General features: G+C 42.5%; 1 protein-coding gene across 4 annotated transcripts in view; it reads right to left on the minus strand.

The window, feature by feature from the left end:
* RanBPM (Ran-binding protein M) overlaps positions 1-22,516 on the minus strand; it is a 124,591-nt gene that overhangs the window by 58,310 nt on the left and 43,765 nt on the right. For all 4 annotated transcript variants that reach the window (XM_053798766.2, XM_070104879.1, XM_053798765.2 and 1 more), the window contains 2 exons: positions 11,937-12,046; positions 11,407-11,548 (listed from right to left, as the gene is read on the minus strand). In XM_053798766.2, the coding sequence (XP_053654741.2) occupies positions 11,407-11,548; positions 11,937-12,046 (252 nt within the window). The remainder of the gene's footprint in view (positions 1-11,406; positions 11,549-11,936; positions 12,047-22,516) is intronic.

The raw sequence follows: 22,516 nt of genomic DNA on the forward strand, positions 1-22,516 counted from the left end.
TTCAGGTACATCTTGCTACTTCTACTTACACTTAGATCACATTACACTTACTAGTTCTTGTTAATTTCCTCTTATCTCCATGGGGAAGTGGAACACAATTCTTCCTCCGTAAGCCATACGTGTGGTAAGAGGTGACTAAAATGCCGGGAGCAAGGGGCTAGTAACCCCTCCTCCTGAATATATTACTAAAGTTAAAAAGAGAAACTTTAGTTTTTTCTTTTTGGGCCACCCTGCCTTGGTGGGATACTGCTGGTTTGTTGAAAGAAGAAATAATTTACAGTAATTTTTCTTACCTTATTGTGGTGGAGAGACGAGATGCAAGTTGCCGTGATCAATAGTGGTAACACAGAATAACTTTTTTTTTTTTATGCTGAGTCAGAAGAGCTGCAAAGCTCCACTAGCATCTACACTAAACTTAAGAGCAGTGTGTAAGTTTGTGCATGCTTCTACAGATATCAAACATTGTTTCTTAACACCATATTCCTCAAACCTGTGCCACTGAGATGCCAGTCTCAAACTTCTTTATTAAAGTTTCTGCTAAACACTCAGAACCACATTTTTTCTCTTGGCACCACCAATTACTGTAGAAGCCATTGCTAATTGCACTTTACTTAATATGTTAATAAAGTCATACAAAACACCTTAAATCCAGGGAAACTTGGAGACTGAGTGATTTATGTACATCTGAGTACAAACTGGTGTGGGAGGCCTACAACTCGGGGAACAATGAAAACAGATAGGCCCTGGATGTGGCAGCTTTGGCAAATACCAGACAAACAGTGGAGTCATTGGACTTGGTCCAATGCTTCAAAAGACAACCAAACACCATTGCTACGGACAAAATCCAGAATTATGGACTTTTTCTTTTTGTGCGATGCTTCCAGCATTTGTTCAGCCAAGTTTTTTGTCCAAAATTGTTGAAATCCATTAATTAGATGACTGCTAATTAAAGGTTTTACTCTATAGTGGGAGACGGCCGACTTGTTAAAAAAAAATACATATATATATATATATATACATCTACCATCCGACTTACAACCAAGCTTGGTTCCGACCAACTGGTCGTAAGTCAAAATGGACGTAAGTCGAACCTTTGAAAATTGCCGAGATACTGGGTAGGGCATAATGTCAAACTTTTCCTATATAAACTACCTACATAATACTGTAATGTAATATACAATCATTATTTCATTCTTTTTACCATAATTTACTTCTATTGTTATATTTTATTTCTTTCTTTCTTTCAACACACCAGCCGTATCCCACCGAGGCGGGGTGGCCCAAAAGGAAAACTGCAACATTAACACCCCTCCTTCAGAGTGCAGGCACTGTACTTCCCATCTCCAGGACTCAAGTCCGGCCTGCCGGTTTCCCTGAACCCCATCATAAATGTTACTTTGCTCACACTCCAACAGCACGTCAAGTATTAAAAACCATTTGTCTCCATTCACTCCTATCAAACACGCTCATGCATACCTGCTGGAAGTCCAAGCCCCTCGCACACAAAACCTCCTTTACCCCCTCTCTCCAACCTTTCCTAGGCCGACCCCTACCCCGCCTTCCTTCCACTACAGACTGATACACTCTTGAAGTCATTCTGTTTCGCTCCATTCTCTCTACATGTCCGAACCACCTCAACAACCCTTCCTCAGCCCTCTGGACAACAGTTTTGGTAATCCCGCACCTCCTCCTAACTTCCAAACTACGAATTCTCTGCATTATATTCACACCACACATTGCCCTCAGACATGACATCTCCACTGCCTCCAGCCTTCTCCTCGCTGCAACATTCATCACCCATGCTTCACACCCATATAAGAGCGTTGGTAAAACTATACTCTCATACATTCCCCTCTTTGCCTCCAAGGACAAAGTTCTTTGTCTCCACAGACTCCTAAGTGCACCACTCACTCTTTTTCCCTCATCAATTCTATGATTCACCTCATCTTTCATAGACCCATCCGCTGACACGTCCACTCCCAAATATCTGAATACATTCACCTCCTCCATACTCTCTCCCTCCAATCTGATATTCAATCTTTCATCACCTAATCTTTTTGTTATCCTCATAACCTTACTCTTTCCTGTATTCACCTTTAATTTTCTTCTTTTGCACACCCTACCAAATTCATCCACCAATCTCTGCAACTTCTCTTCAGAATCTCCCAAGAGCACAGTGTCATCAGCAAAGAGCAGCTGTGACAACTCCCACTTTGTGTGTGATTCTTTATCTTTTAACTCCACGCCTCTTGTCAAGACCCTCGCATTTACTTCTCTTACAACCCCATCTATAAATATATTAAACAACCACGGTGACATCACACATCCTTGTCTAAGGCCTACTTTTACTGGGAAATAATTTCCCTCTTTCCTACATACTCTAACTTGAGCCTCACTATCCTCGTAAAAACTCTTCACTGCTTTCAGTAACCTACCTCCTACACCATACACTTGCAACATCTGCCACATTGCCCCCCTATCCACCCTGTCATACGCCTTTTCCAAATCCATAAATGCCACAAAGACCTCTTTAGCCTTATCTAAATACTGTTCACTTATATGTTTCACTGTAAACACCTGGTCCACACACCCCCTACCTTTCCTAAAGCCTCCTTGTTCATCTGCTATCCTATTCTCCGTCTTACTCTTAATTCTTTCAATAATAACTCTACCATACACTTTACCAGGTATACTCAGCAGACTTATCCCCCTATAATTTTTGCACTCTCTTTTATCCCCTTTGCCTTTATACAAAGGAACTATGCATGCTCTCTGCCAATCCCTAGGTACCTTACCCTCTTCCATACATTTATTAAATAATTGCACCAACCACTCCAAAACTATATCCCCACCTGCTTTTAACATTTCTATCTTTATCCCATCAATCCCGGCTGCCTTACCCCCTTTCATTTTACCTACTGCCTCACGAACTTCCCCCACACTCACAACTGGCTCTTCCTCACTCCTACAAGATGTTATTCCTCCTTGCCCTATACACGAAATCACAGCTTCCCTATCTTCATCAACATTTAACAATTCCTCAAAATATTCCCTCCATCTTCCCAATACCTCTAACTCTCCATTTAATAACTCTCCTCTCCTATTTTTAACTGACAAATCCATTTGTTCTCTAGGCTTTCTTAACTTGTTAATCTCACTCCAAAACTTTTTCTTATTTTCAACAAAATTTGTTGATAACATCTCACCCACTCTCTCATTTGCTCTCTTTTTACATTGCTTCACCACTCTCTTAACCTCTCTCTTTTTCTCCATATACTCTTCCCTCCTTGCATCACTTCTACTTTGTAAAAACTTCTCATATGCTAACTTTTTCTCCCTTACTACTCTCTTTACATCATCATTCCACCAATCGCTCCTCTTCCCTCCCGCACCCACTTTCCTGTAACCACAAACTTCTGCTGAACACTCTAACACTACATTTTTAAACCTACCCCATACCTCTTCGACCCCATTGCCTATGCTCTCATTAGCCCATCTATCCTCCAATAGCTGTTTATATCTTACCCTAACTGCCTCCTCTTTTAGTTTATAAACCTTCACCTCTCTCTTCCCTGATGCTTCTATTCTCCTTGTATCCCATCTACCTTTTACTCTCAGTGTAGCTACAACTAGAAAGTGATCTGATATATCTGTGGCCCCTCTATAAACATGTACATCCTGAAGTCTACTCAACAGTCTTTTATCTACCAATACATAATCCAACAAACTACTGTCATTTCGCCCTACATCATATCTTGTATACTTATTTATCCTCTTTTTCTTAAAATATGTATTACCTATAACTAAACCCCTTTCTATACAAAGTTCAATCAAAGGGCTCCCATTATCATTTACACCTGGCACCCCAAACTTACCTACCACACCCTCTCTAAAAGTTTCTCCTACTTTAGCATTCAGGTCCCCTACCACAATTACTCTCTCACTTGGTTCAAAGGCTCCTATACATTCACTTAACATCTCCCAAAATCTCTCTCTCTCCTCTGCATTCCTCTCTTCTCCAGGTGCATACACGCTTATTATGACCCACTTCTCGCATCCAACCTTTACTTTAATCCACATAATTCTTGAATTTACACATTCATATTCTCTTTTCTCCTTCCATAACTGATCATTTAACATTACTGCTACCCCTTCCTTTGCTCTAACTCTCTCAGATACTCCAGATTTAATCCCATTTATTTCCCCCCACTGAAACTCTCCTACCCCCTTCAGCTTTGTTTCGCTTAGGGCCAGGACATCCAACTTCTTTTCATTCATAACATCAGCAATATACATAGTATAAATTACCTAGGATAACCCAAAAAATCCAGACAAAGTGCTATACAGTGGATCTGTGCGTGAGCGTGTTAGATAGGAGTGAATGGAGACGAATGGTACTTGGAACCTGACAATCTGTTGGAGTGTGAGCAGGGTAATATTTAGTGAAGGGATTCAGGGAAACCGGTTATTTTCATATAGTCGGGCTTGAGTCCTGGAAATGGGAAGTACAATGCCTGCACTTTAAAGGAGGGGTTTGGGATATTGGCAGTTTGGAGGGATATGTTGTGTATTTTTATATGTGTATGCTTCTAGACTGTTGTATTCTGAGCACCTCTCCAAAAACAGTGATTATGTGCGAGTGTGGTGAAAGTGTTGAATGATGATGAAAGTATTTTCTTTTTTGGGGATTTTCTTTCTTTTTTGGGTCACCCTGCCTCGGTGGGAGACGGCCGACTTGTTGAAAAAAAAAAAAAAAATTAATAATTATTATTATTATTACTATAATTATATATTTTTTTTTTCAACAAGTCGGTCGTCTCCCACCGAGGTAGGGTAACCCAAAAAAGAAAGAAAATCCCCAAAAAGAAAATACTTTCATCATTCAACACTTTCACCACACTCACACATTATCACTGTTTTTGCAGAGGTGCTCAGAATACAATAGTTTAGAAGCATATACGTATAAAGATACACAACATATCCCTCCAAACTGCCAATATCCCAAACCCCTCCTTTAAAGTGCAGGCATTGTACTTCCCATTTCCAGGACTCAAGCCCGACTATATGAAAATAACCGGTTTCCCTGAATCCCTTCACTAAATATTACCCTGCTCACACTCCAACAGATCGTCAGGTCCCAAGTATCATTCGTCTCCATTCACTCCTATCTAACACGCTCATGCACGCTTGCTGGAAGTCCAAGCCCCTCACCCACAAAACCTCCTTTACCCCCTCTTTCCAACCCTTTCGAGGACGACCCCTACCCCTCCTTCCTTCCTCTATAGATTTATATGCTTTCCATATCATTCTACTTTGATCCATTCTCTCTAAATGACCAAACCACCTATAATATAATAATAATATAATAATATATAGTCGGACTTGAGTCCTGGAAATGGGAAGTACAATGCCTGCACTTTAAAGGAGGGGTTTGGGATATTGGCAGTTTGGAGGGATATGTTGTGTATCTCTATACGTATATGCTTCTAAGCTGTTGTATTCTGAGCACCTCTGCAAAAGCAGTGATAATGTGTGAGTGTGGTGAAAGTGTTGAATGATGATGAAAGTATTTTCTTTTTGGGGATTTTCCTTCTTTTTTTTTGGGTCACCCTGCCTCGGTGGGAGACGACCGACTTGTTGAAAAAAAAAAAAAAAAAAAAATTGTGTTCACTCATTACTTACCTTAAAATATCTGTAGTCTTAATGTAGAGTGAAAGGTGAGTAAACGAAATTAAATGAATAAACGAATAAGAGTGTAGAAGGTTGGTGAGTTATGTAAACAAACGTTGTTGTTGTTGTTACCAGCCCGGACACGAACGGTTTCTGTTCACTCTGTCAAGCCGACCAGAAAAACATCTCATATTTGTTAATTTATATGTTTATATGTTATGTAGCATGTTTATTATATAATTTTGAAAAAGAAATCATAGATGGATTAAGCAAAATGTCTATATTAACGTTTTATACATATTTAATGCGCCTCAGTGATTATTAATGTGTTATTATCATTATTAATGTGGTGTCTTCAAGACCAATTACACTCTTAATGAGTGGCTCTGAGACAGACACAGGTAGACAGAAAGACAGACACACAGGTAGACAGAAAGACAGACACACAGGTAGACAGAAAGACAGACACACAGGTAGACAGATAAACAGACACACAGAGATATAGAGATATAGAGGCAGACAGATACAGGCAGGTTTGTGAGCAACAGTGAAAACAAACAGAGAGTTCGAGAGTAAGAGCCTTTCTTGCCACAATCTCCAGTGCAAGATTCAGACTTCATCTTAGGGCCATGGTGAAATTTACTGTCCGGTTAGTACAGTTAATACAGTATGATGCTGCTGATAGGGCAGGGTAACTCAAACTGATGCTGCCTGCATGACACATTGCCGCCGTGAGTATTGTCAAATATTGTACAGCGGTGTGTATCAGCCGGCCCAGCCCAGCTGCCAGATGCACAGTCGTAAGTCGAGTGGATGTATGTCGAGCAGGTTGTAAGTCGGATGGTAGGTGTATATATATTGGTTACAAGAGTATACAAGTTGCATATTTTATGCAAGAATTTAAAAATGTTATGGAGATATTTAAAAAAAAAATCAAACACTCAAATCCATAGTCAGATATACTATAAAATAGCTTCCCAAGATTAAAAAAAAAATGAAAATTATGCATAAAGGCAGAAACCAGCAAAAATGCCCTCACTGACTGACAGAAGACGAAGAGGAGACTTAACGCTGTTAAAAGTTATAAAAGCATGTGAAATTTCTTAGGGTATTGAGTCAAGCTCTTGTCACCCTGGTCCACGGGTCAAATCTCTGGAAGGAAAACATTTCACAGGATACAGCAATGGGATCCAAGAGGTGGAAAGTGTTACAACCACTGGACAAATTAAGTAATGAAGACAAGATTATGAGCAAAACTCTTTTTCCTGCAGCTAAAACCAGAGACTGTAGTCACAAGTGACACTGTCTTCATAACATCAATAATAAAATAAGATAATTTTTTAACACGCCGGGCATCGCCCACCGAGGCAAGGTAACCCAAAAAAGAAACACTTTCACCGTCATTCACACATAATCACTGTCTTTGCACAGGCACCCAGATATGACAGTTTAGATGTCACTCCAGTTAATATCTCAAACCCCTCTTTTAGAGTGCAGGCTTTGTACTTCCCACCTGCAGGACTCAAGTCCGGCTAACTGATTTCCTTGAATCCCTTCACAAAATATTGCCCTGCTCACACTCCAACAGCTCGTTAAGTCCCAAAAACCATCTGTCTCCATTCACTCCTATCCAACACGCTCACACATGCCTGCTACATGTCCAGGCCCCTTGCACACAAAACCTCTTTTTCCCCCTCCCTACATCCTTTCCTGGGATGACCCTTACCCCTCCTCCCCTCCAGTACAGATTTATACACCCTCTAAGTCATTCTATTTTGCTCCATCCTCTTAAATGACCAAACAATCTGTTCTTTCTGGAAATTTACAAGTGCTCACGCACCCAGCCACAAAAGCATCTACGATGAAGAAAGAAGTACAGTGGTCCCTCGATAATCGTCGGGCTCAATAGTCGTCCTTTTCGGAAATCGTCGCGTTATTTTCGTCCAAACATTGGCTCGCAAATGGTCGGTTGGCTCGCTAATTGTCGTTCGTCCTGGACGCGTACTCACGGCTCTGAGCCGCCTCGGCCTCCCTTCCCATGAAGTGTGCAACTGTTTACCAGTGAGCGACGGTCCCCTCACTTGTTCATACGAAATATTTCATAATATTCCAGTCATTTTAGTGCTTGCAAGTGCTAAATAAGCTACCATGGCTCCAAAGAAAGCTCCTAGTGCCAAGCCTTTGGTAAAGAAGGTGAGAAATACGATTCAGTTAAAGAAAAACATCACTGAACAATATGAAAGTGGCGTACGCGTGGCCGAACTGGCCAGCATGTATAACAAATCCCGTATAACCATATCTTCCATCATGGCCAAGAAAAAGGAAATCAAGGAAGCTGTTGTTGCAAAGGGGGTAAATATGCTGACAAAAATGAGATCATCAGTACTCGAAGATGTTGAGAAGTTATTATTGGTGTGGATAAACGAGAGACAATTAGCAGGAGATAGTCTTATGACGTCGATTATTTGTGAAAAGGCTAGGCAGTTGCATGACGATCTGGTAAAGAAATTGCCTGCAACGAGTACTGTTATTTGTGAATTTAAGGCCAGCAAAGGTTGGTTTGAGAGATTTAAGAACTGTAGTGGCATACACAGTGTGGTAAGTCATGGTGAGGCTGCCAGTTTGGACAAAATTGCAGCTACAAAATTCGCAAGTGAATTCAAGGAGTACATAGAGGCTGAAGGACTGAAACCTGAGCAAGTGTTCAATTGTGACGAAACAGGCCTCTTTTGGAAGAAAATGCAAAGTGAAGCCATTACTAGTGTACCATTCTGAAAATCCCAGTGTTCAGGAAAAACAATGTTATGAAGAGTAAATTGTGTGTGTTTTGGAGATCTAATAATAAGGCATGGGTCACGAGGGAAATTTTCGTCGAGTGGTTCGATGAAGTGTTTGGCCCTAGTGTGAAGAATTACCTCCTGGAAAAGAAATTGGATCTCAAGTGCCTCCTAGTAATGGACAATGCACCTGCTCATCCTCCAAGCTTGGATGACCTAATTCTGCAGGAGTTTGGGTTCATCACAGTAAAGTTCTTGCCCCCGAATACCACTCCTCTCCTCCAGCCCATGGACCAGCAGGTCATTTCAAACTTTATAAAAACTACACCTCAGCAATGTTTCAAAGGTGCTTTAATGTGACATCAGACACTCACTTGACCCTAAGAGATTTTTGGAAAGAACACTTCAGTATTCTCCATTGCATAAGCCTTATAGGTAAGGCTTGGAAGGGAGTGACTAACAGGACTTTCAACTCTGCTTGGAGAAAATTGTGGCCAGATTGTGTCCACAAGAGGGATTTTGAAGGGTTTGTGGCTGACCCTGATGAGCCTATGTCTGTTGTGAACTCTATTGTGGCATTGGGGAGTTCCATGGGGTTGGATGTGAGTTTGGAGAATGTGGAAGAGTTGGTGAAGGACCACAACGAAGAGCTAACCACTGAGGAGCTGCAAGAGCTTCAGCAGGAACAGCAACAGATCGCAGCTCAGAATCTTGCTGAAGAGGAGGAGGAAGAGAGATGGAAGAAGGTGCCTTCTTCAGAAATTAAGGAGATTTTTGAAATGTGGGGTAGGATGGAAAGATTTATGGAGAAACATCACCCTGAGAAGGATGTTGCAAGCCATATCGGCAACTTGTACAGTGACAGTCTTGGCAAATTTTAAGAAAGTTTTAAAGAGACGCCAGAAACAGAGCTCTCTGGACACTTTTTTTGTGAGACAGAACTCCAGTGACTCTCAAGCTGGTCCTAGTGGCATTAAGAAACAGAGAAGAGAAATAGCCCCAGAAAAGGACTTGGTGCCCGAGGTGTTGATGGAAGGGGATTCCCCTTCCAAACAGTAACTAATCCAATCTTTCTCCTCCTCCAGTCTTCCACACACTAAGACGAATCGCCAATAAAGGTAAGTGTTATGCTGTTAACGTTTCATTCATGTGCCATTGTATTATGTACTACATCTATATTTTATGTAAAAAAATTTTTTTTTTTAATACTTCTGGGTGTCAGGAATGGATTAATTGTATGTATTTACATTATTTCTTATGGGGAAAATTGATTAGAAAATCGTCTATTTCGATAATCATCGCACTTCCAGGAACGGATTAATGATGATAAACGAGGGACCACAGTACTCAATTTTTTATTCCAGTAAGAGAATGACCACCAGGATCGTAAACTCAAGGAGAAAGACAGCTTTCAACTGAATCTTAAAAGCACGAACAGACGCTTGACTCTCAAGTGATACTGGTAACCTATTATAAAGTCTGGCAGCTACGTAAGAGGAGGATTTTTCTACAATGATTTCTCCACACCAGCATGAGGTTCAGCCTGAAAGGTTTTGCAATGATTTGTCACCACCAGCATGAGGTTCAGTCTGAAAGGTTCTGCAATGATTTCTCCCCAACAGTATGAGGTTCAGTATGAAAGGTTCTGCAATGATTTCTCCCCACCAGCATGAGGTTCAGTCTGAAAGGCTCTGCAACCAGCATGAGGTTCAGTCTGAAAGGTTCTGCAATGATTTCTCCCCAACAGTATGAGGTTCAGTCTGAAAGGTTCTGCAATGATTTGTCACCACCAGCATGAGGTTCAGTCTGAAAGGTTCTGCAATGATTTCTCCCCAACAGTATGAGGTTCAGTCTGAAAGGTTCTGCAATGATTTGTCACCACCAGCATGAGGTTCAGTCTGAAAGGTTCTGCAATGATTTCTCCCCAACAGTATGAGGTTCAGTCTGAAAGGTTCTGCAATGATTTCTCCCCACCAGCATGAGGTTCAGCCTGAAAGGTTCTGCAATGATTTCTCCCCACCAGCATGAGGTTCAGTCTGAAAGGTTCTGCAATGATTTCTCCCCAACAGCATGAGGTTCAGCCTGAAAGGTTCTGCAATGATTTCTCCCCAACAGTATGAGGTTCAGTCTGAAAGGTTCTGCAATGATTTGTCACCACCAGCATGAGGTTCAGCCTGAAAGGTTCTGCAATGATTTCTCCCCACCAGCATGAGGTTCAGTCTGAAAGGTTCTGCAATGATTTCTCCCCAACAGTATGAGGTTCAGTCTGAAAGGTTCTGCAATGATTTGTCACCACCAGCATGAGGTTCAGTCTGAAAGGTTCTGCAATGATTTCTCCCCAACAGTATGAGGTTCAGTCTGAACGGTTCTGCAATGATTTGTCACCACCAGCATGAGGTTCAGTCTGAAAGGTTCTGCAATGATTTCTCCCCAACAGTATGAGGTTCAGTCTGAAAGGTTCTGCAATGATTTCTCCCCACCAGCATGAGGTTCAGTCTGAAAGGCTCTGCAGCAATTCGCAAAAACATATTTATGTGCAATATTAGGATATCTTGATTCTGGAAACATTTTGCCAGCCAGTGGCTTTTCCAGTCCAATGCAGAGTAAGGTGGAAGATGAGAATCTTGAGGTAATCAGTCCCTCAGCCTGGAGTCAATGTGTTCAGTCCAGACTGAGGGACTGATTACCTCGAACTCCCCATCTTCCACCTTTCTCTGCATTAGACTGAAGAAAACCACTGGCTGGCAAAATGTTTCCAGAATAGATACCCAAATGTTGTACAAGCATCTCATTTGTCATCTTGTCAATTTTCTAAATCATTTATTAAAAAATATACCAGAGTACAAAATCTTACTTTACACAGTTCTTAAAACTAAATATGGGATACAGTGTTTCAGAGTATTATTTCAAAACAGTACATCAGCAGGTGGGTTACTGTGAGCTCTCAATGTTCGCTTACCAGGCACTGGATCTGTTGTCCTGCCATTGGACCAACAGGGAGGTGAGGGCGAGGACTCGTGAGTGGGAGGTCGAGACGGAGACCTTGAAACACCTCGAACTTCGGTGTCTGTACCGTTTACCATTTCTATAAACTGTCGCACCTGAAATAAAATGGATTACTTATTACTTTCTCCATGGGGAAGTGAAACAGAATTCTTCCTCCGTAAGCCATGCGTCTCCTAAGAGGCATCTAAAATGCCTGGAGAAAGGGGCTAGTAACCCCTTCTCCTGTGTACATTACTAAAGTTAAAAAGAGAAGCTTTCGTTTCTCTTTTTAGGTCACCCTGCCTGAGTAGGATATGGCCAGTTTGTTGACAGAAGAAGACTTACTAACTTTATTTAAGCTGCACTGATCTGTTTGCCCACACTGTATAAATACAGTATTTAGTCTACTACTACTACTATAACCATCATCAAGACACTTGACCTGAAGGGCCTGTAACTGTGATAAGTAATATAGTTGTGAGATGAGCAACACACAGCACTGACCTTCAACATAAAGAGTAGATTGTGATTGTTCTCCAGTAACCCTGGATAAAGCTGTTGCACTGTTTCTATAGCCTCACCCAAGCGCCCTCCCAACACTAGTTTCTGGATCTCTGAAAGACAATACATTAAATAATAAAAAAAAAACAAGGAACAATCAGCTGAATCATCAACTAGAAACTAGACAGGAGCTATAAGATGTACTGCAAGGGCGAACCAACCATAGTTACCTCTGAGACTGTAACACTCACATCCTCCCCAGTCATAGTTACATCTGAGACGGTAACTCTCACATCCTCCCCAGTCATAGTTACATCTGAGACTGTAACTCTCACATCCTCCCCAGTCATAGTTACATCTGAGACTGTAACTCTCACATCCTCCCCAGTCATAGTTACATCTGAGACTGTAACTCTCACATCCTCCCCAGTCATAGTTACATCTGAGGAGGTAACTCTCACATCCTCCCCAGTCATAGTTACATCTGAGACTGTAACTCTCACATCCTCCCCAGTCATAGTTACATCTGAGACTGTAACTCTCACATCCTCCCCAGTCATAGTTACATCTGAGACGGTAACTCTCACATCCTCCCCAGTCATAGTTACATCTGAGACGGTAACTCTCACATCCTCCCCAGTCATAGTTACATCTGAGACGGTAACTCTCACATCCTCCACAGTCAAAGTTACATCTGAGACTGTAACTCTCACATCCTCCGAGGTCATAGTTACATCTGAGACTAACTCTCACATCCTCCCCAGTCATAGTTACATCTGAGACGGTAACTCTCACATCCTCCCCAGTCATAGTTACATCTGAGACGGTAACTCTCACATCCTCCCCAGTCATAGTTACATCTGAGACTGTAACTCTCACATCCTCCCCAGTCATAGTTACATCTGAGACGGTAACTCTCACATCCTCCCCAGTCATAGTTACATCTGAGACTGTAACTCTCACATCCTCCCCAGTCATAGTTACATCTGAGACGGTAACTCTCACATCCTCCCCAGTCATAGTTACATCTGAGACGGTAACTCTCACATCCTCCCCAGTCATAGTTACATCTGAGACTGTAACTCTCACATCCTCCCCAGTCATAGTTACATCTGAGACGGTAACTCTCACATCCTCCCCAGTCATAGTTACATCTGAGACTGTAACTCTCACATCCTCCCCAGTCATAGTTACCTCTGAGACGGTAACTCTCACATCCTCCCCAGTCATAGTTACATCTGAGACTGTAACTCTCACATCCTCCCCAGTCATAGTCACATCTGAGACTAACTCTCACATCCTCCCCAGTCATAGTTACATCTGAGACTGTAACTCTCACATCCTCCCCAGTCATAGTTACCTCTGAGACTGTAACTCTCACATCCTCCCCAGTCATAGTTACATCTGAGACGGTAACTCTCACATCCTCCCCAGTCATAGTCACATCTGAGACTGTAACTCTCACATCCTCCCCAGTCATAGTTACCTCTGAGACGGTAACTCTCACATCCTCCCCAGTCATAGTTACATCTGAGACTGTAACTCTCACATCCTCCCCAGTCATAGTTACATCTGAGACTGTATTATTATTATTATTATAATCAAAAAGAAGCGCTAAGCCACAAGGGCTATACAGCGCTGCAGGGTAGGGAAGGAAGCAAGGGAATTGGATGGCAGAAGGGAGGGGGGGATGATCAGCAGGTTACAGAAAACAGCGGGGCAGGGGATAGTACGGGGGTAGAGGGTAGCAAGAGATTCAAGTAGAAAGGGCTGAATGTATCAGAATTTGTGAAGTAAGTCAGTCGTTGTCAAAAAGTCAATGAGAGAGTCCGGATGAAAGGTGGGTCCATCAGCGAGAAGGGAAGGTAAAGAGAGAGCAGCGGGGCGAAGACGACGACAGAGGTAAATTCTGCGTGCTCGTTGATAAAGTGGGCAGTCCAACAGAATGTGGCTGACTGATAATGGAGCTTGGCAATTCTCACAGAGAGGAGCAAGACGCCTCTCCATGAGATATCCATGAGTAAGACGAGTATGGCCAATGCGAAGACGGGAGAGAGTAGTCTCCCAACCTCGACACTGGTGATAAGAAGACGGCCAGTAACCTATACTCGGTTTAATAGACTGAAGTTTGTTGCCGAGCATAGTAGACCAACGTTGTTGCCAACGGGTGTGAAGGTGGGAAGATATCACAGCAAAATAGTCCGTACATGGAATACCTCTATAAGAAACTGGTAGGTCATGTACTGCTGACCGCGCAGCAGTGTCTGCCTGTTCATTGCCCTGTACGTCAACATGACCAGGGACCCAACAAAAAACAATATCTTTATGCTTGGTAAAGATGCGGCGTAGCCAAAGTTGGATACGGAGGACTAAGGGGTGAGGTGTATCAAATTTTTGTATAGCCTGTAAAGCACTGTTACGGTTCAAATCTTAATTTTTAGCCAGGTTAGTGCATTCCGTAACAACACACTTCATAGAATGAAAAGATATGTTTCCAAACTTAGAAATGTAAGGCACAAATAATAGTTACTCAGTCTTTCCAAGTTTCTTTTTATTTAAAAGCTTAAATACTTTAGATATTCATAAATATCTATTAAATATCAATGTCAGAAACTTTCCTTCACACAAGAAAACTTAAATAGAATGTACATGTCAATATGGTCACTACACTTGACAATGATCAGAGGAATATTATCGCTTCCTCAATAGTAATATTACTTGTGTGTAAGAACATATATTGAGAATTAACACTTTTTCTGAGTAACTCCCTGGCATAAGGAATATATCACAAAGTTCTAAGTTTGACACTGGTCGTCACATCGTAACCTGAAGATAACAGTATATGATTGTCAGCAGACTTCACAATAAACCACAAGCTGGATCAGGAGTTTCTATAACCCAATTCTCTATCCAAGTGAGAATAAGGCGGAGTACTAGGAGGGTAGCTCAGTCAATGCACACTGAGTCAGCAGAGAGAGTGAACTGCCATATACAGTAAATTACTTCATGACATCAACTCGTCAAAAGGGGGAGAGGGTAGAGCGGTGCAAACTACCCACCAATGGAGATACCTTGTTATAAACCTTAGCCAGGAGTACCTACCTAACATTACTCAAGATATATATATATACATCATACCCGGGTATATTCCTAAATCAGATAATATTATAAACTAGTGGAATCTTTAATTTAGCTAATATTAAAGAAACCCAGAGTATAATATTAAGTGGATAATACATATAAATTAATCACATTATGACCTTGGTCATAACACACCCCCCCCTTTCGGGGACTAAACTTCGCCGTAAAAGAGGACTTCAAAAACAGAATATAAGCCAGAATATAAGTCATTCCTCTGACAAAGACCCTGATGACAAATGTTGCTTCTCCAACAAGAAAATTAAAAGTCTGGTGTCGCCAAACCACGTATGTGTAGACACCATGTAACCAGAGCTTCGATAGAGGCGTTTCTCATAAAGAGGCCTTAAGTGACCATTGGTAGCAGGAGAAGTCAGGGTAAGACAACAGGAGACTGCCACCACAGAAATAAGTTCTGGATACCATATGGTGGCTTACGTGACAGGTCTCCTCAGTGGTTACAAGAATCAGATAACTGTAAGTAAACAAATAGCATTAAGAAAATGCATTAAACAAATACATACCTATAAAAGTGCACTACAAATCCTCTTTTATAAATTCAAATTTAATTACACGTCTTAAGGACGGGACAGAGTGTCAGCAATAACATTATCAGTTCCTCTAATATGGTTAATGCTTATAGAAAAAGGTTGTATCCTAAGGGACCATCTTTGTATTCTAGCATTCTTAGCCTTCATGGTGTTTAAAAAGGTTAAGGGATTATGATCTGTTTTTTACTCTAATTTTATGAGGGGTAGTCCCGAGATAGACTTCAAAGTGTTCCAAGGCTAAGACCAATGCTAGTGCCTCCTTTTCAACGGTGGCATAACTTAATTGATGGGGTTTCAATTTTGCAGAAAAATAACAGACTGGGTGTAAAAGATCAGAAGAGGAGGAAGGTTGTAGAAGGACAGCACCGACTGCATACTCGCTGGCATCCACTTGTAACGTAAAGGGAACATCAAACACCGGACTCTGTAGAACTGGAGAGGAACCAAGTAGACGCTTTAGACGAGTAAAGGCTAACTCACTTGTAGTCGTCCATTTAAAAGGAACTTTAGAACTTGTAAGTTCAAACAGCGGTGCTGCCACTTGCGAAAAATTAGGGCAAAACCGGCGGTAGTAACCGGCCATCCCTAGAAACCTCTGTATACCTTTCTTGTCCTGTGGAGCAGGAAAATCCACAATAGCATGAATCTTTGCATTAACGGGGGCAACCGTGCCTTGCCCTATATTAAATCCCAGATATTTTATCCGGGCCTGACCAAACTCACACTTGGCAAGGTTGACGGTAAAATGGTGTTCATCTAGCCTTTTCAAGAGAGCTTCCAGCCGTATCAGGTGTTGAGGCCAGTCGTCGCTGAATACTACTAGATCATCTAGGTAGGCTTCCGTTCCTTCCAAGTCGTACGTTAGCCGATTCATAAGCCTCTGGAAGGTAGAGGCAGCGTTGCAGAGCCCGAAGGGCATCACCCTGTAGTTGAACAGGCCTCCCGGCACGGTGAAAGAAGAAATCTCCTGCGCTCGAGGCGATAAAGGCACTTGATAATAACCACGCAGGAGGTCCAAACGACTGACATACTTAGCACTGGCAACGCTGTCTATTAGGTCGTCAACCCTGGGAAGGGGGAATCCGTCAGGCACTGTTAGGGAATTTACTTTCCGATAGTCGGTACACATTCTAAATGAACCGTCCGACTTGGGTACAAGGACACACGGTGAAGCCCAAGGGCTTTTGCTATGTTCAATCAAACCATGATCGAACAAGAAACTTATTTCCTCCCGCAACGCTTTATTCTTTAGTGGGCTGACTCTATATGGAGCTTGTTTAATCGGAGCAGCTCCTTGCACGTCAACATCGTGGATCCCCATGGTGCACTGTCTGGGGATATCTCCAAAGAGACTTCCATAAGTGGAAATCAAGTCTCTGATTTCACTTGATCTTTCCTTTTCTAAGTTACCGAGATACTCATCTAAGGTTTCCATTATTTCCGAGTTCTTCAGTCTTATCTCTACTCCACGCGAACAATCTTCTTTACTCGAGTCACCTTCCGGTGACCTCACCGCAGCCACAGGAACAAGTCCCTCGTAGTATTTCTTTAGCTGATTTATATGGTAAGTTCGGGTCGACTTTCTTCTTCCTGGTGTTCTTACCACGTAATTTACCTTACTCAGCTTCTTAATCACCTCCATTGGACCCTCATACTTGGGTTGCAAGGTATGGCCTGGCACCGGCTTTAAAGCTAAAACTTTGTCTCCCACATTTAATGAACGCTCAACAGCAGTCTTGTCATAATGTTGTTTCATACGGTTTTGAGCTTGTCGGAGGTTGTCAGCGGCCAATTGCTGAGTAAAAGCCAAGTGTTTTTGCATTGCCGAGGGGGATAAACATAAAGAAGGCTCCATTTTCCCAGACCATACATCCTTTAACATTACTAACGGTCCTCGGACCGCATGACCATAAATGAGTTCAAAAGGACTAAATCCTAAACTCTCCTGTTCGCTCTCTCTTAAGGCAAGGAGGAGGAAAGGAATACCTTCATCCCAGTCCGTTGAGAACTGCTCACAGTATGCCCTCATCATGATCTTCAGGGTTTGGTGAAACCTCTCTATGACACCCTGGGTTTGGGGTCTATATGCTGTTGAAACAATGGGTTTAACTCCAACCCTGGACATAGCTTCACGGAAAATTTTTGATGTGAAATTCGTCCCTCTGTCAGATTGAATCTCCTTAGGGAATCCGAACTGTGCGAAGAATCTAAATAGGACTCTCACAATAGCCTTGGCACTAATCTTGCGAAGGGGCACAGCCTCTGGATACCGAGTAGTCGTATCCATTATCGTAAGAAGATATTGATTGCCAAGCCTAGTTTTTGGGAGAGGTCCCACACAGTCTATTACGAGCCGAGAGAAGGGTTCGCCTTCTACGGCAATAGGCAAGAGGGGTGCAGGAGGAGGTTTATGCGCAGGCTTCCCAATGAGCTGGCAAATAGCACAGTTTCTCAAGTACTCAGTCACGGTATCCTTCATCTTGGGCCAGAAGAAATATCGGGCTAATTTTCCTAAAGTCTTTCTTATTCCCAAGTGTCCGCCCATGGGGCTAGAATGTGCCACTTCCAATGCTAACTCCCGAAACCGGACAGGTAAAACCAAAAGCTGTTTTGGCTTGAGACATGAATTAGCTGAAGTCGACGGAAATTTCTTCATCAGGATACCGTCAGAGTAATAAAAACATTCTTCCTTACCCTCAGCTTCCATCTCAGTAAGCGCTTGATCCCTTGCCCGTTTCAACGACGGGTCTTCAAGCTGTTCTTTTACTAAATTTTCACGATTAAAATCGCTACTCCGTAATGGGGAAAAATCTACCACTTGGGATTTTGGAGGCTGATTTTCGACTTGTTGATCACTGGCACTGAACAGAGCATCCAAACCCCAATCTGAGGGTTCATCAGGAGTAGGCAGTGGTTCCAAATTCTTGGCCATAGCCCTGGTTATGGCTGTAAGAGGGAATAGACGAGGACCTTCCTTACACCCTTCAACGGCATAATTCTCTCCAGAGAACTTCTCTATAACATAAGGTTCTTGGCAAATTCCTCCTCTTCCTAAATCATTTCCCACCAATAGATCTACACTCTTAATGGGAAAATCAGTTTCAGAAAGGCCCACAACAGCTTCACCTTGATATGAATCGACGTTCACATATACCTTATGAAGGGGTACTCTTGTGATAGTGCCACCGTAACCTTCTAGCAAAACATCCAGGTTAATATAAGTGTCATCATTTAGAGGAAGTACTCCTTTTCTCAGTAAGGTCAGGTAGCTTCCCGTATCCCGATAGGATACTATGTCCACCATTTGGTCCTCTGTAACACCAGCCTTACCCTTAAAGAAGTAAGGCAACATGGCTTCCGAAACTTTGTCTGCGAACAACTCAGAGGAAATTAGGCACTTCGATTTTGAGGAAGACGTCATCTGTACAGGTAATGTTTCAGAACCTGACCGCCTACGGTCTCGATTTAATTTGAAACATGAGCGCCTCCAATGGCCTGGTTTCTGACAATAAGAGCAAGTTGGGCCTCTTCTTGATGCATTTCCCTCGTAAGATGGCTTTCCTTTACCATTACTGTAGACGACATTCTGGTAGGCTTTTGCTGAATGAGGAGGAGAGGTCTGCTGATCCATTTTCCTAGGAGAGAAAGACTGACTCTTAGGAGAACATAACCTGGCTTTCTCTCTAGACCCTTTTTCCTTGGTCAATTGAGAGGTTATCTCAAAGTGATCAGCTAGAGAAGCAGAAGCCAACACATCTGCAGTCTGGTGCTCGATAACAAAGGAGCGTACATCGCCCGTCAGAGAGTTCTGAAATTCTTCTTGCAAGATCAACTGCATCAGACGCTCCATAGTATCACACTCAGATGACCTCAACCATCGCTCTAGAGCCACCTTCTTTTGCCGGGCAAATTCTACCCAGGTTTGGCCGGGCAGTCTTCGTAGAGAGCGGAAGGTGCGCTGATAACTTACAGGAAGTAAGTCATACTCCTTTAAAATGATCTTCTTAACTGCCTCGTAATCTGCATACTTATCATACGGGAGAGCTGCAGTACAAGATTGAGCCTTACCCTTAAGTGTGGTGTGAAGTAAGGTAGCCCAATGTTCACGAGGCCATCTCATCCCTCGTGCCTGATTCTCAAATGTGTCGAAGTAAGTGTCCAAGTCTGTTTCACAAAACCTGGGCACTAATGAGGCAGCCCTGTGCAGGTCAAAGGTCAAGGCTTGAGTAGCAGGCGACTTACTCTTTTCTTCTTTTTGCCTCTCGAATCTGATGTTTTCCCTTTCGAACTCTTCTTTATACAGCAGGCGCTGGGATTCCAGTTGCTCTGTTTGCAACTTTATAAGATGTTCCAGACGTTGAAAGTGTTCGAGTGTGAGAGGAGTCAAAGGTACTGGAGGAGTGGGAGGAGAGAGTCCCTCTAGGCGAAGCTTGGGACGAGCTCCACCTCCGGTCGCCCCCACATGACCAGGGCTAGCTAATGGGCTGTCATTACACGAATCAGGCGGTACGTTGTCCCGAGACATAGCCTCTGCTCCCAAAGTGATGCCTTCAAATGAAGCCACCAAATGAGCTACTCCAAGGGACAAAGATTCCTCCGAGGGTGTCTTGCCATGCGAGTCCAACCTCGGGACAGTATCAGAGGGCTGAGAAAACAGTATGTTCTGTATTATAGAACGGACAGTACTCGCTATATAACGATTGTTATATGAAACTCCTAAATATCTAGCAACTTGCCAGCATTGTTGTAGTGGTAAAGTCTTCAGCGTATCTGGAGTCAGGTCCTTCACCAACTGTGATATGTCACGATCCATGGTCAAGAAGTTCAAAGCTCCCGGACAGGCCCCCACTTGTTACGGTTCAAATCTTAATTTTTAGCCAGGTTAGTGCATTCCGTAACAACACACTTCATAGAATGAAAAGATATGTTTCCAAACTTAGAAATGTAAGGCACAAATAATAGTTACTCAGTCTTTCCAAGTTTCTTTTTATTTAAAAGCTTAAATACTTTAGATATTCATAAATATCTATTAAATATCAATGTCAGAAACTTTCCTTCACACAAGAAAACTTAAATAGAATGTACATGTCAATATGGTCACTACACTTGACAATGATCAGAGGAATATTATCGCTTCCTCAATAGTAATATTACTTGTGTGTAAGAACATATATTGAGAATTAACACTTTTTCTGAGTAACTCCCTGGCATAAGGAATATATCACAAAGTTCTAAGTTTGACACTGGTCGTCACATCGTAACCTGAAGATAACAGTATATGATTGTCAGCAGACTTCACAATAAACCACAAGCTGGATCAGGAGTTTCTATAACCCAATTCTCTATCCAAGTGAGAATAAGGCGGAGTACTAGGAGGGTAGCTCAGTCAATGCACACTGAGTCAGCAGAGAGAGTGAACTGCCATATACAGTAAATTACTTCATGACATCAACTCGTCAAAAGGGGGAGAGGGTAGAGCGGTGCAAACTACCCACCAATGGAGATACCTTGTTATAAACCTTAGCCAGGAGTACCTACCTAACATTACTCAAGATATATATATATACATCATACCCGGGTATATTCCTAAATCAGATAATATTATAAACTAGTGGAATCTTTAATTTAGCTAATATTAAAGAAACCCAGAGTATAATATTAAGTGGATAATACATATAAATTAATCACATTATGACCTTGGTCATAACAAGCACTAAGGGAGTCTGAGACAACCACAAATGATGACACAGGCATAGATGCAATACGGATAAGTGCTGTAAGGATGGCATATAATTCAGCAGTAAAAATACTAGCCGAAGATAGTAAATGCCCTTGTACGACGCTGTCCGGAAACACTGCTGCGAATCCTACGCCGTCAGAAGACTTAGAGCCATCTGTGTACACAGCAATGGCATGAGAATAAGAGTGAAAGTGGTCAAGAAAAAGAGAGCGGGAAGCGACCGTAGACAGTTGGGCTTTCGAGCAAGGGAGGGAGAAAGAACAGACTCGAACAGCTGGAACTTCCCAGGGGGGTAGGGAAAAGTGAGATGCTACATGTACATAGAAAGGTGGTAGTTGAAGAGAAGACAAGAGCGAATGAAGGCGAAGAGAGAAGGGACGGAGTAAGCAGGGGCGGCGAACAAATAAAGAATGTCTACTAATATCAGTGACCATTCTATAAATGGAAGGATTGCGGAGATCATGAGAGCGTACATAGTAGCGCAGGCAATGGGCATCACGGCGATCGGATAAGGATGGAACGTTCGCTTCTGCATAGAGGCTTTCAACAGGGGAAGAGCGAAAAGCACCAAGGCATAAACGTAATCCTTGGTGATGAATGGGGTTAAGGCTAGAGAGAGTAGCAGGAGATGCCGCTGAATAGATCTGGTCACCATAATCAAGTTTCGATAAAATAAGGGTGGAATGTAGGTGAAGGAGGGTTCGACGATCAGCTCCCCACGAAAGATGAGCAAGGGTTTTAAGAAGGTTCAGCCGGCTGTGACAAGTTGCCTTCAGAGAGGTAATGTGAGGTTTCCAGGATAACCTACGATCAAAGAGGAGGCCCAGAAACTTGACTGTATCACGTTCAGGGATACGGGAGCCATAGAGGTACAAAGGATGATCGGAGATGACAGAGCGTCTAGTGAAAGTGATTTGGTGGGTTTTAGTGCTGGAAAATTTAAACCCATGCGTGGTGGCCCAATTGGAAACACGGTCGACTGCATGCTGGAGAGAAACTGTAAGGAGGTGACAGTCAGCGCCTGCACAGGCAATAGCGAAGTCATCAACATAGAGTGATGACCAAATATTTGATGGAAGACTAGAGGCCAAATCATTAATAGCAAGGAGAAAAAGTGTTGTGCTCAGAACACATCCCTGGGGGACACCTTCAGC

Source organism: Cherax quadricarinatus, chromosome 95 (genome assembly GCF_038502225.1).
Source record: "Cherax quadricarinatus isolate ZL_2023a chromosome 95, ASM3850222v1, whole genome shotgun sequence".
Taxonomy (NCBI): Eukaryota; Metazoa; Arthropoda; class Malacostraca; order Decapoda; family Parastacidae; genus Cherax; species Cherax quadricarinatus.